The 14,347-nt window shown below is 41.3% G+C and overlaps 1 protein-coding gene across 2 annotated transcripts in view; it reads left to right on the top strand.

Moving 5' to 3' along the window:
- Positions 1 to 14,347, top strand: part of dip2a (DIP2 acetate--CoA ligase A) — a 79,535-nt gene that overhangs the window by 33,542 nt on the left and 31,646 nt on the right. For both annotated transcript variants that reach the window (XM_086051269.1, XM_086051268.1), the window contains exons 2-5: positions 8,418 to 8,489; positions 11,053 to 11,172; positions 11,268 to 11,387; positions 14,015 to 14,284. In XM_086051269.1, coding sequence (XP_085907395.1) covers positions 8,418 to 8,489; positions 11,053 to 11,172; positions 11,268 to 11,387; positions 14,015 to 14,284 — 582 coding nt within the window. The remainder of the gene's footprint in view (positions 1 to 8,417; positions 8,490 to 11,052; positions 11,173 to 11,267; positions 11,388 to 14,014; positions 14,285 to 14,347) is intronic.

The following is a 14,347-nucleotide window of genomic DNA, read 5'->3' as shown; positions in this document are numbered from 1 at the left end:
CTGGGGCTTCTACAAGACCTCCGCCTACTTACAACATTGAATTCTCATGACTGGACTATAATTTAGTTTTAGACCTCCATTTTCCTTGATCAGGAAAAGAACCATGTTTTCCCCAGATGTCAATATAGAAATATACATGGGTAATGAGATTTCAGTAGATTTAAGAGTGTATAATTTAGCGAAAATATTAATGTGTAAAAAGACCATTGCTTGTACAGAATATACATTAAAAAAAAAAACCCATTTCATTTCAGTTTATTTCCACAATGTTGAATCAGAAACACAATATGTTTTACTTTGGGGAAAAATGGACTACGGTACCTCTGAAGCTTAAAGCTTTTAAACAGGGGTCCAACGCACCACCACCTATCAATGTATTACAGCTCTGCCATTTTGAAGTTCATTTATATATGATTAACAAAGGTTTGCAGTGCAAGGCAAGCGCTTCACAGTTTGTATGGAAAAGGACATACAAATCATAATCCACACCCACATTCACACCTTTGGGCAGTTTTGATTCTTCACTGATGTCCCTATGTGGGGAGGAAGATGGATTACCCAGAGAAAAATTCCAGCACAGGGAAAACATGCAACCTTCATACAGAAAGGTGATAACATTCGAGTCCAGAACCGAAGGACTTTGAGGCAGCCGTCCAAACCACGAGTTAAAAATGCAGGACAAATTGAAAACGAGCAGAAGTTTAAAAAAAAAAAAAAAAAAAAATTGGTTTCATCGAAACATAATACATTTGTGTTTGGGAGATTTTGTCACGATCCATTGAAAGCAAGGCCGTTTTTCCTCAAACTTCAAAACAAAAAATGAAAATATATCAAACCCCGATGTGCTAGAAAAAAAGTAGCCATTGTTAAAGTCAGTCTCAAAAATACATTTATAGACACATAAAGCCTCTGATTCAATTCAGCTTTTCACCAGTGTTATTATTGTATGCCTGTGCCCAATTCAAAACAAAAAACACAACAAAAATCACCCTATTATATGCTCTTGAGTCGCGATTACAACTTTCTCTTGACCGTGAAACAAGTTCATGCGTCATGTGTCAGTTCACCTGCACGAGCATGTTGTAACAAGCAGTTGTTTTTCCGGTGTTTTGTGTGTGTGTTTTTTGAAGTGGTATGTGGGAAGAAGGTGGGGGCAGGGGTCTGCTTTGACACCCTAATCCTAAAGCCTCGCCAAGAGGGAGGGATGGAAAGAGTGCGAGTAAAAGAAAGGGGGGTTGCAATTGAGGAAGGGGGTATTAGGAGCAAGGGAGGGGTGTTGTGGGAAGAGAGTGAGGGAGATGGGCTTCATTCAGTCTGCTGCAAAGGAAACAAAAGGATGCTGAAGGGTTCAAGGGGCTGACTTATGACAGGAGCACCACCTTAGACTGCCTGCTAGCAGCGTAGCCTTTGCTGGGGTTTTTTCCCCCTGCGACTGTCCTCTTCATCTTCCTCTTGCGTCCGTCCGTCTGTCTGTCTGTCTGTCCGTCTGGACTGGAGACGCATCCTCTGCTTCCTCCTTAACACGTGAGTCATTCAGCATGTGCATGTCTATATTCGTCACTGACTTACCCGGCAGCCGCTCGGTTATTTATTTTATCATCTTGACATGTGGTTGCATCTCTGGTTTGGATCTTCTTTCTGTCAATTTTTGACTGTTTTGTTCGGAGCGGTCCAAGTGAGAAAAGAACGTTCAACTTTTCTCACCATGCACACATGAAATAGGTCAACTCCAGTGTTTAAATAATCAGATGCAGGTTTGCTCTGGGGGGGGAGAAAACAGTGTATGAATGAACATTGAAGCATAAAATCAACGTTTGAATTGTTGGGGGAATTGCTGCGAGGACAGCTGGACACATCTGTCTCTGTTGGCTCACTATTCTGCCTAAATATGAAACAATTATTTTTCTATGGCAGAAGAAGCAAGCAGGCTGCATGCTGCCCTGGCAACTGTGTTGGCAGATTAAGCGCCAGCCTGGCACACTCTGTGGATGGGGAAGGGCTTCATTGTAAAGTGTCTAATCTCAGGTTCAAGAATTAGTCACTGTTTTCAAGCAATTGTTCTCATCATTAGTAACGCAATGTTAACAGTGTTCTTTATTGAAATCAGTTAGACTAACCGGTGTTACTAAAGTGAGATTTTAGTTGCGATTAAGTTGTGATATTTGAACATGATATGTTGGGGATTGCGGGAATGCATATTATGGCATATGACTAATTGGGGAATTAAAGGAGGAAGTCAACTCAAACATATTTTTTTCCAGAATGTGTTCTATGCAGGCCCACTAGTTGAAACAATACAATATGATTAATATGAAATATGAGTTAAGCAGCAAAATCCACCCGTTTTTTAGCCATCTTAGGGCTCTGATAACGACCAATCATAGCTCAGCTTCAGAAAACAGGTGAGCCGTGATTGGTCATTATCTGAGCCCTGAGGGTCTGTGATGTCATTTTCAGTCGACAGAAGTGACAAAATGGCCGCCCCCTGAGATGGCTAAAATACGGGTGCATTTTGTTGCTTAGCTCATATTCCACAAACACAATATTAAAATGCTATGTTTCAACTAGTGGACCTGCATAGAACATATTCTTAAATAACAATTAAAAAAAAAAATATTCCTAAAGGTATGGGAGACCCTCTGTCTCTCTCTCTCTCTGAAGAACTCAAGTTTAAATCCCAATGTTGAGCAGAATAATTTCGTCATAGTCCGCCTGGGTATCACTGGAATTGCCAGTAGTTGACATGTTGCACTTCTTTAGACAGAAAACTAGCTGAAACCATTCACCAAATCAACCAAATTCTTAATCACTTGATTATTATACCTATTTCTAATACAAATACTGTATCATAAAGAACTACAAATGTTCTTCTGGATGAATGGACCGCAATTCTCACAGACAAACGTCAGCATACTATAAGAAGTCTCCCCTGACAAGTAGAAGGGGTCATTGCTGCAAAAGGAGCCCAAACTGCAAGTTACCTTGAAATTTCACTTCACGGGCTAAAACCTATTCCATAAAATGTCTGTATGAAGTATTAACCAGTCCCGGAGTTGACCATTTGTCCAGGAGGGTTTCTGTTTGCTTTAGATATCATTAACAGCACGTTGCCAATTGATTCAACTCATGTTATATCATGTTGTCAAAGCATTACTTCCTGAATCAAGCAAATCTCCCTACCTTCTTTCACAGCTCATGTATCCTTTACAAATATAAAACCACATGTTGTGACTGTCGAATGGAAACCTATACTGTATCTCCAATTTGACCATTCGGGCATTCAACGTCACCACGTGGTGTGTTTTATATGAAATACTCTGCTGGTTTACACTCCTGAATGTAACTGGAAATGAAATATGGTTGTCATAGCCAACGAGTGGGTTGTGAAGACGTCTGGTCTCTGGATTGGAAAAACTCCCATCTGTGCTGATGCAGGGTAAATCACACTGAAGGCACTGTTTCGCCCAAAAACTCATCAGTCAGTTTGACTCGATAGCTATCTGTCAATTAAAGTCAATAAGACAAAGCGGAGGATAGTGGCTCTCTTGCTGTCACTCTCTAGAGAGGGAAATTGGGATTGAATGCCAGGCCAGAGGAATGTTGACAATAACTTCAGAGAGGAGTGCCACCTAACTGCTTTTGGTCTCCCGGAATATAAAATGCATTGTTTCGCCAGACTGTGTTCAGCTGCAACTGAGCCAAAAATGTGGACACGACATCACCTCCATTCCTCTTCCTCATTGAAAGACCCTTTGAATGTGCTTAAATAAAGACTGTCTGGAGGTCAGAAGAAGACCATTACGCTTAATATGTGTGGACACGCAGCCCTCAAGAGTGGACAGAAAAGTGGGGAAGTTACATTAGAGGCACAGGGGAGGGTCAAATGAACAAGGCCCGTTTTTGATTGGGACAGGGAGAGAAAAGGACATCTTCCAGCTGAGCCCCCTCATGATGTTTGCTTTACTGCCATTGAGCTTATTGCGGAGCTTTAACAATTTCTCACGGCACAATTGCATCAGAAACCCTTACAGTCAGCATGAAGGAGCAAGGAGGTCAAGCAAAGGTTTTTCTCCTATGTTTTGGCACTGTGTTGACTCACTGTAAGCTGCAGTGTGTCTCTCGAGACTGTAATTTGATGGAGGTGTTAAGCACACACACATGCGCGCACACACACACCCTTCCTCTAGCTGTCCTTCCATTTCCAAACTGCATCCTTAGATAACCCCCTTCCCTGTTATTCCCTAGGCAGTAAAACCTCAGTCGCCCCATTTTCCCTTACGGAACCACCACCTGATACACCATTTCGTATACATTCCTTTACCCCAGAAAATACAGTCTTTTGCAATTTTTACAGTAGGAAATAAATGAAAGGGAAACACAGTTGTGAGTGTAGCTGTCGCAGTCATACAACCTTTATTAACTGCACAGGCAATTTTGAAAGCAATGCAGGTGCTTGGTTTATTATAGCCCAGACATACAATATTCATGAACAGCACTCAATAAACTAGTGCAAATTAAGCCAATGTACCAACGTACTTGCTGTTTTTTTTAAATTTTTATTATTTTGTGTTGATGGCTTGTAAAGTTTTTTTTTTTCATGTTTTTTTTTTTTTTGTACACAAATATGGAGATGAATATTTTTCATTGGGCAGCACGGTGTCTTAGTTGTCAGCACATATGTGCGTCACAGTTAAGAGGTTCTTGGATCAATCTTTTTGCTCGTTCTCCCTCCGGGTACTCCGGTTTCCTCCCTCCTTCCAAAAACGGGTTAGTTTAGTTTCAGTGTCTATGTGCCCTGGACTTGGATGGCGACCAGTTTCAGGGGCAAAACACCTTTTGCCCAAAGTCAGTTGGGATGGGCTCCAGCTGACCTGCAATCCCAATAGAAAATGGATGGACAGCAACAATGTGTAAGAATAAGTTAACCTCTAATAGACGTTCAAATAACCGGTCCGTCAGTCTTAACTGTTTCAGTGTATCCAAGTGTTCCCTCACATTGACACAGGAAATAATGTGGTCCTTTGATGCGCCAAACCTTTTGGTGTTCTGTGAGATTCAGGTAAAGGGTCATTGAAAGACTTAGCTGTTTGTTCCCGGCTCAAAAGATTAGCTTGCGCTGAGACATAACTTCATGGATCAGGATGCACTCGGCCTCGAAGCTCCGCGAGCTGCAGTTTGGGTAAAAAGCAGTCCCATTGTGTGCTTGTCAGGGCGTAATGCTGTGGTGCGTGCACGCTGACGCCCTGGTATGCACATAGACATACGCCAGTGTGCACGGACACACGCGGATAGAGAGGCGTCACGACAGAAGAGTCAGTGTTGGGTCAGGATCCGCAGCCTATGGAGAGCTGCGTATTGTTAGACATGAAACAGTGCAGCCATTCAGCTGTCAGGGGTGACTCAGGAGAAGTGTGACAACAACAACACCTGCCTTCACACTACTGCATTGTTGCGCTCCATGCTCAAGTGGCAGAGCACTGGCAACGTTATCAACACAACACTATTCTTGCTGTACTCAGTAGTGCAACAATTTCATAGTATATACTAGGGCTGTTGATTATGGGGGGGGAAAAAAAAAAATCAATCCCGATTATTTTGGTAATAATTGAAATCGTGATTATTCAAACGATCGTTTATTTTTTGGTACAAAACAAAATGTTTCAACGTAAGAAATATAAAGACAAATAAATGTATTTGAAAAACTAATTATTCAAGTTCCTTTTGGACCAAACAAAGAGTTATTGTAAAATGAAAAATGTGCAAATTTATAAATTCAAGTATGATTTTCTTATGTAAGCAGTAACAGTGCATTGGAAATAAATACATATTAATAATGGGTTTTTTTACGGTTAGGCCAATTTTGTAATCCTGGAGGATGATAATCATGATTGTAATTGAATTTCGATTCAGCCCTAGTATATGCAGTACACTTTTATGGGTTTTATGTGTTTTTTTGATGTGTGTGTGTGTTTGCTGTAACACGCTAGCATGTGGGAAAAGAGCCATGGTCACTGCCTGTTTATTAAACGCCTGGAAAACCTTAAAACAATCTCAATGAACACACTCATGCAGGTTGCTGTCAGCCTCATCTGAAGCACTCACACACACAGACATGAGTCTGTCACGCCCCACTTCACCAGGCCCCGCCTCTTAAAGGCACATCCAACACACATGGCGCTGCAATACAAGCAGCATTTTATATTCATTTTATGCTCGCAATTTTTTTGCGTTCAAATAAATTGGGTTTGAAATAGGGTTTTTAAAGATTAAATGCATTTATAGTACAGTGTCAGAGGGTTTAAACTATTAGTTAACAGTATGATCCCTCTATATAGCTGATTTTCACCGAGATCAGGTACATATGTACAGAGGTTTGCTGTACATACATACTATAGTTCTACTTATCCCAGCAATCAGCACCGTCCCCAAGATAAGACATGCATAAAAAATGATTATCCTCCAAAAAACATGCAAACATTAAAGGTTAAATAATCTATTTTTCGCATTTGTTGAAAAATAATAGGATCATTAAAATCAGTGTCTTTAATACAATAGACACAAAACCGGAAAACAAATAAGACATTTGAAGTGTCGTAACAAATACACATACTCAAAAGTCAACACTAAAATATGTATATTTTATTACTAAAATTTGCAATGAATGAATGGATTAATAAATAAATCCATGAACAAATCAAACAATAAAAAGAATAATTGCGCTTTTATGTCGGTGCACTTGTAAATGCAATCTTAACTGTGTCAAAGGCTCTTCCAATCACCAAAACGGGCACATTGCTGAACAGCGAGGACTTGACTCAAGTTGAGCCGTTTGTTCCATTCAGACAGCTCTGTTGAACTTTGCCTCTTCACTTGACCTCAGCCTTCACTCGATCCCCGCTGTGCGAGTGTGTACAATTTAGAGCCATGCTCTGATGATCCCTGCTCACCGCACATGAGTGAAAATATGACTGCTGAGCTGTTTGCGTTGACCTTTTGCAAGTGTTTCTTGCCTCCTGCCGACACAATGAATATGTCAAATTGGTTGACTGTCTTATCATTCATAGCATTCTTTGCTGACAGCTTAGTTTTTTCCCTTCCTCTTTTTCCACACAGCCTGCTTTGACTGCCACCTGCCACATCCATATTGATTTTGTATTTATTTCTATCAGGGTTGTCGCCAACAGTGAAAATCTCCAAAGAGGCTAAACTGTTGATGTGGAAATTCACAGCCCTCAGTTAGTGTTTCTAGTTTTTCTCTCAAGTTGGCATTTTATTTTCTTAAAGTGGAAATCAACCCATACCTATTTTTATCAAGACTATGTTCTACGCAAGCCCACTAGTTGAAACAAGGCATTCTGATAAATATTGCGTTTGTGGAATAAGAGTTAACCCACTTGTTTTTAGCCATCTCTGGGGGGGGGGGGGGTCATTTTGTCACTTCTGTCGACTGAAAATGACATCACAACTACCCAAGGCTCAGGTAACGACCAATCACGGCTCAGCTTTAGAAAACAGCTGTGATTGGTCGTTCCCTGTCAAAATGGCCGCCCCCTGAGATGGCTAAAAACGGGTGGATTTTGCTGCGTAACTCGTATTGCACAAACACACCATTAATCAGAATGCCGTGTTTCAACTAGTGGGCCTGCTGGGAACATATTCTTGAAAAAAATATGTTTTGGTTGATTTCCGCTTTAAAGGCTACGAAAATACTATGATGATGTTTTTTAATTCTAACAGCATAACGGTAACTTACTTCCGATGAAGCTAGTGTTTTCTCCGCCTCTCTCTACCTCTTACTCTCAAATAACTTCAGATAAAGTCAGTAAACTTTATTGGTGATCTGTTGCGTTAAATAATTATATCGTAAAGGATTATGGGTAATAACATCCTTTCATAAAGGTTGGTCAGGGCTAACCTATGCTAAAGATGGGTAAAAGTTGCATTGAGACAAAGCATTTTTAGAATTTGAATTTTTTTTTTCCTCCAAGTACCTCTGGGTCAACTCACTTGGATAAGATAGCAAAAGAAAGGAACGTTTCGATGCAAAAAGCAGAATAGAGGCCAAGACAGTTAAAAAACAACAACAACAAATCTGATATGCAGGTAGACAATTACATCAGAATTGGGCACTTGGGCCAGCGGTGTAAATCCTGCCAGAGACTAACCAGCTTCAGATTCTTGTGTCCACTCTGTCCCCAGTCCTTAACCCCACTTTTAAAACAAGATCACTGTAATGTGCAAGTCGCCCCGGGACGAACACCAAAAACAACAACACACACACTCTCACACACACATCCACTCATGTGCGTGCGCGAGCCCACCCACACATACACACACCCCCAAGACCCCATCTAACTAATGACTCATCTCACTGCCCCTCTTCTCTCCCCTCCCCTCTGTTTTTCGTCTCTGTGCAGGGGACATCACTCAGAAGGGCTATGAGAAGAAAAGAAGCAAACTGTTGGCACCATACATCCCACAGATACAAGGTAAGGATATATATTTTTAATATTTTGATGACACATTTGACCCCCAAAAATCTCCAAGAAAAAAAATGGTGTAAATGAAATTTAAATGCATATCAAATATAATAGGGTCTTGTTGGCCAACTGTGAAATGTGAAGTGATCTGATCATATGACTTTTTTTTTTGTTTGCCTCCATTTCCGCCTCGAAAAAAGACTGAAGAGGCTGAGGCACTCTGCGCCGCCTCGGTTTGTGACAGTCGGATTTCGACAAACTAGACTGTGAAAACCATGCCGTAATGAACGCATCAGTCAAAATGAGGCGCTAACAAAACACAACAATGGAGGAGAACAAAAATCTCAATGTATTTCTCGACGTGGCTTTTGTCTACGGTTAGGAGGCAAATTGTGTATGATAAGAAATGATCATGCTATGTAACGATGCTGCGTTAGACTCCACAGTCTCCTCTTTGCTGCAGTGGTCCTTTCTCCGTAGATGAACTAGATAAGATACTCCTTTATTGTTCCTAAAGCATAACCCTTGAAGATCATTTAAGGGCACAGGGCTCCGACGATTTCTAAGAAGACAGTAAAAAATAAATAAATAAAGAGCGAATGTGTGTTTATTTTGATCATTTGTTACTAATTAATGTGCTTGACCAGTGAGTGACCAGTCATCCATTCTCACCCATTTTAAATCCGTCTACCGTATTTTCCGGACTATAAGGCGCTACTTTTTTGCTAGGTTTTGAACCATGCGGCTTATATAAAGGTGCGGCTATTCTATGTATTTTTCTTCCACCGCTAGGGGCGCTCTAACTAGAATTAGAATCAAAACTACGAAAAAATCAATGCAAAGAACAATATCGTCGCTCTCCTGTGAAAAACACTTATGTTCAATTTTGGAAAGATTTTACATTTTCATGTTAATGTAGTCTGTAATGCGGAAACACCATCCACGTAAAAATAAGAAAATTGACAAAACTGAACATAGGTGTTTTTCACAGCACAGAAGACAGGCTACATTTTCTTTCACAGATAGAACACGGACAACAAATTACAAACAATTATTTTCAAATCCTCACACCTTCATCATAGAACCCACACGAAAAAGTTCGTTTGATGCAAGTTTTAAGTTGAAGGCCATCGATCTTACTATCCAGGAAGAAAACCGCGCTACTGCACGCAATCTTAGCATCAATGAATCTATGGTGAGACGTAGGAGGCAGCAGCGGGAAGTGAAATGAAGTACTGGTTATTTTCTCTTGGTTTCTGTTGCGTTTTAATCGGCAAAGTTGCTGCCGTGGTAAAAGGCACTGTTAGGAAAAGGTGAATTTGAGAATAGTAACCGCGAAAAGGCGGGGGTAACGGTTCACTGTTAGCTCGTGCGCAGATGTCAGTAGCAATTAGAGTTGGTGCAGTGCAGTAGAAAAGAGGAATTTAGACCCACCTCGGATCTAAGTATGTGTTAAAAATACCGTACATGTACCAAAAGGATGCAAAAACACCTATTGGCTGTGGACCAGTAAGTGTCTCAACTGATTGGCTTAAGTAAAGTGCCTTCTGCCCAGCAACCTGAAGTCCTGGCGTGTGAATAAAACCTTTTCCTCTAGGAGCTGGAGAAAAGCCATTGTTTTACTTTAGTGGCCATTAAAGCGGCACAACGTACCGGCGTACAATTGAAGTGCACGTCCTTGCTCACAGGATGCGTGTCACGCTCATTCTTCGCTGTGTCCTGGAATGTCCTCAGACTATATTGAACCTGCTGCACTAAATGCACCTTGTGTTATTTAGTGGATTGAGTGAATGTGTGTTGGACTATTGCTCAGCATTGCGGCGTGTGAGTTATGTTGCTGTCTTAAGAGTTGCTGACAACATGGAGCTCAATGATCCGACTAAGCCGCTACAACGGAAAGGCCAGGCACGCTGATTGCTGGCAGTTAACAGCATCCTACACCAGGGTGGCTAACACGCACTGGATTTTGTGTAATTGGTTAATTTTCATATTATCCTCATTTCTAGACTATTATAGAGCGCAATGATATATACAGTATAGATATAGACACTTGCCTATAAACCGCAGGTTTCCACGTTGTCTGTAACATGGGATATTTTCACAGAAAGATGTGGAGTGTTTGAATTTGGAGGATCCAGTGTACTTATAAAAGGCAAACGATAGCTACATTAGCTGCGGTGTAAAGCACAGTCTGCCTTAAGACTACCTCTTTGTTTTTTTAGCTGGAGCATGATGTTTTGAGATTTGCTCTACTGTACTTAATCACCTTCTTTGGGCTTGGCATTTCTCATTTGCTTTCCTTTAAGCGAGGCTGGATTAATTCAAGATGAATACTTTCTCAACTAAGGCAGCATGGTGAATAAGTGGTTAGCACATCTCTGTCACAGTTGAGATGTTCCAGGTCCCAATCTCAGACCCTCATGTGTGGGGTTTGCATGTTCCTGTGCTTACCGGGGTTTTCTCCAGGTACACAGCTTCCTTGTACATAACATCAAAACCTGACATTTGAATGGGGGTGCATAGACTTTTTACATCCACTGTATGAATGATTCCTCCCTTTTTTTTTCTGCAGGAGTAGATCCCGCTCTGCAGATAGACAGCCGGATTCAGGCCTCCTCCCAGGCTGCTCTGTCCGCGTCCAAACACAACAAATCTCGGGCAGCCAATACTAGGGATGAACGCTTCCGCTCTGGTAATCAAATCTTCATACTTTGTATGAGAGTTTTGAATTGCTGCTCGTGCTTTTTGATAGTGCGCCTAAGCCGTGTTGTCTTTTGTGTGGCCTAGATTTGCACACAGAAGCCGTCCAAGCAGCTTTGGCCAAATACAAAGAAAGGAAGATGCCCATGCCGTCCAAGAGACGATCCGTACTAGTCCAGTCCTCTGTTGAGGCATGCACTCCACCAGGTGAGACTTTGGGATCTATATTTAGCATGCTGTGGTTTGCCAACTTTGGACATACAGGATAAGTAGCTATGCGCACACATCACCCATCCTATTCCCTCGCTAACCACTAAACACTATAGTGTAGGATGCTAACAATCCCGTAATCCAAGATTGTGTTGCAAAATATTCCACAAGAAAAAGAACCATTCTGGGTGATGACTGCATCTATTGTTTGGGATTACAAAGGACTCTTATGTCACGGGCGTGTTCCCAGCAGCCCTTCCCACATGTTGTATAGTGGATGAGATAGTTAGCATTGTCGCACTCAGTGTGTCAACATTTTACCTGTTTCTCTAACAGTTTGTGCTGTGTTGATGTCAGCCATGTTGGAATTCACAATTCCAAGGCTCAACAAAGAACTTTGAACACCTACAGGCTTAATCATTGTGTTAACTTTATTAACTCATTCACTGCCATTGACGAATTCACTTGTCTTTTCACAGTCCAGCCATTCAATCCCAGGAATGTATTTATATACTTGTTTCAATTTTTTTTCAAAGGTTAGGGTGAAAGAGGGTCTGAAAATGTCTGGAGGTGAATGAGTTACGTCTGTAGATAGTCGTGATCCCGCAAAATACACACATCAGACACAGACTTTAACCACCATTTTCTTTTTACATTTACATAGACACAATTGTGGCATTCTACAATCAGATAATTAATGTGATGATGTCTGGTGTGACGTTTAAAAAAGGCGTCCGACAGTGATACTACTTTTAGCACAACAGAGTGGGAATAGTGAAACACCCCTGTAGCGCCATCCTGTCCTTCATCTTTGAAACAGGTATCAACCTGGCTCAGGCACTACATCCCAAGATATATAATTGTTAGATCCACTTGGTCTTGTCAAAGTTAGATAAATCCCAGTTTGATCAGGCTGTGTAAGAGGGTGGCCAAACATCTGGTTCGCCCCTGAAACGTGTAGTCTTGAAGTTCAGTGGCCACTTCTGAGAACCTTGTGTTTGAAGGTGATCAATTGTCAGGTGTCGTCTTGGTCCCATGATGTCAAAATGTGAACAGCTTGATGAAGAGGATTTTTAAAATGCTGATTCTAATTGGCCCATTACATGTATTGTTTGCTTCAAACACCACCTCGGCTCCTTGAGCAATTAGTCACGTGCATTCAGAAGTAACATTCCAGAATCTCAATTTTTACCCATATTGGAGGTAGTGCTTTTTAGGTTCATCATAAAATTCCACCCAGAGAACAATTATCCCTAACTTTTTGTGAATAGTGTATATCATTACTGTTAATACATCACAGTTGTTGTGCTTGCACTTAATCACTGTTACATGGTACATTGCAGTAATTAGCAGACACGCCGAGTCATTAATGTATAGCTCATTAAGCATAGCCTCGCAATTATATCCTGCTGTTTTTATCTGTTAAATACAAGCGACTCTGTGAGCTTAATCAGTCTCCTCGCTCGCTACTTGTCTGTTTATATGCAATGAATGCCAACCCTCAACTTTACACTGGTTGTCTGACCCTCACTATGTTCTTTCGCTTCACTTTGCCATGGTTACTGAGACATCGAGATATAGGAGAGATGAGCAGAGGAATAGCAAACAGATTATTCACTGTGAAGCAGTCCCTTTGAGGCTGCTGGCTGTACACAAAATATGGGCTTATTAGAATCGAGCCTGGAGCTTTGCAAGGCAACTTTTTCAAGGCCATGTCGGAGATTTCACTTGGGGATTTTGTGTCGTGCTGTACTCATTTGACAGATTGAACATTTGAATGCTTTTAGTTAGCAAACCTCTGTGATGAATGGAACATTTGAATGCTTTTAGTTATCAAACCTCTGTGATATTTTACATTCATGTTTGACAAGAAGGAGCAATAAGTGACGGTAGACTGCTCCATTAGCTTATCGTGCTAGCTAGCTAGTGGCTTACTGGTTGGCTGTTTTTTTACTTGAAAACTTGTGTGCATTTGTGTGTGTGAGAAAGATGCGTTGATGTTTTATTTTATGTCAACTGAGAGAGATGCGTTGATGTTTTTTTTTTTATGTCATCAGTGTTTGATTTAGTTTCAAAATTGTGCAATAGTTAAAATCTTGAAGACCATCGCTTCGTCTAATAAAAAAAAATACACCTCTTTTGGTGGTGCTCAATTACTGCTGAATTTGTGTGGTAACACTTTGTTTTATTTTATCACTTAAACGGGGTTAATTCATGTTTATACTGATTGGTTAAATGTTGTGAATGCTTATGTAACAATGTTAAAATGCAACTTAAAATCCTTGCCTGTGCCGACAGCTATGGACAATGTAGTCTTCAATTAGCCGAGCATACTTGTATTGAAGGCTTTAGTTTCAAAACCAGAAAATTATTGGATTGTGAGTCAGGCGTGCTAACCACTAGGTAACTGCGCTGCATGCATATAATTGATCTTAATGAGAAGTTTTGTTTTAAAAGTCCAACCAAATGAAAGTTCAACCAGCATGCAGGGACAGGTGGTGCAACTGTAGAACACTGTGTCAACCACACGAGTCACGCACAAATCATTTCCCCCCCACCGGCCCTTATCTTGTGTTGCTGTCCTCTTGTCATGACGTGACGCTACTCTGACCTGTCTAACACAGACACCTCCTCTGCGTCGGAAGACGAGGGCTCGCTGCGGCGAAAGGGACGTCTGACCAACTCCACTCCCAACCAGAGCCACAGCCACCCGACAGTCGAGCACTGGTTCAACCGGGTCATCCAGGGTTCGTCCACCTCATCTTCCGCTTCGTCCACATCGTCCCACCCGGGAGGGAGGTCTGTCACCACCAGCACCAACGTTAATAGCACCGCTCTCAACGCCAACAGCAAAGCTACTGCGCTGGCTGATCTTATGTCTCACACCCACCTAGGTGAGGACTCCTTTTGCAATTTTGTCACTTCTTAACTGAAGCACTGGTCTGTTTGAGTTTCTA

The sequence above is a fragment of the Filicampus tigris genome, chromosome 14 (assembly GCF_054856515.1).
Source record: "Filicampus tigris isolate MCC_2025a chromosome 14, RoL_Ftig_1.0, whole genome shotgun sequence".
NCBI classification, from domain to species: Eukaryota; Metazoa; Chordata; class Actinopteri; order Syngnathiformes; family Syngnathidae; genus Filicampus; species Filicampus tigris.
This window is presented reverse-complemented; position numbering and strand designations above follow the sequence as displayed.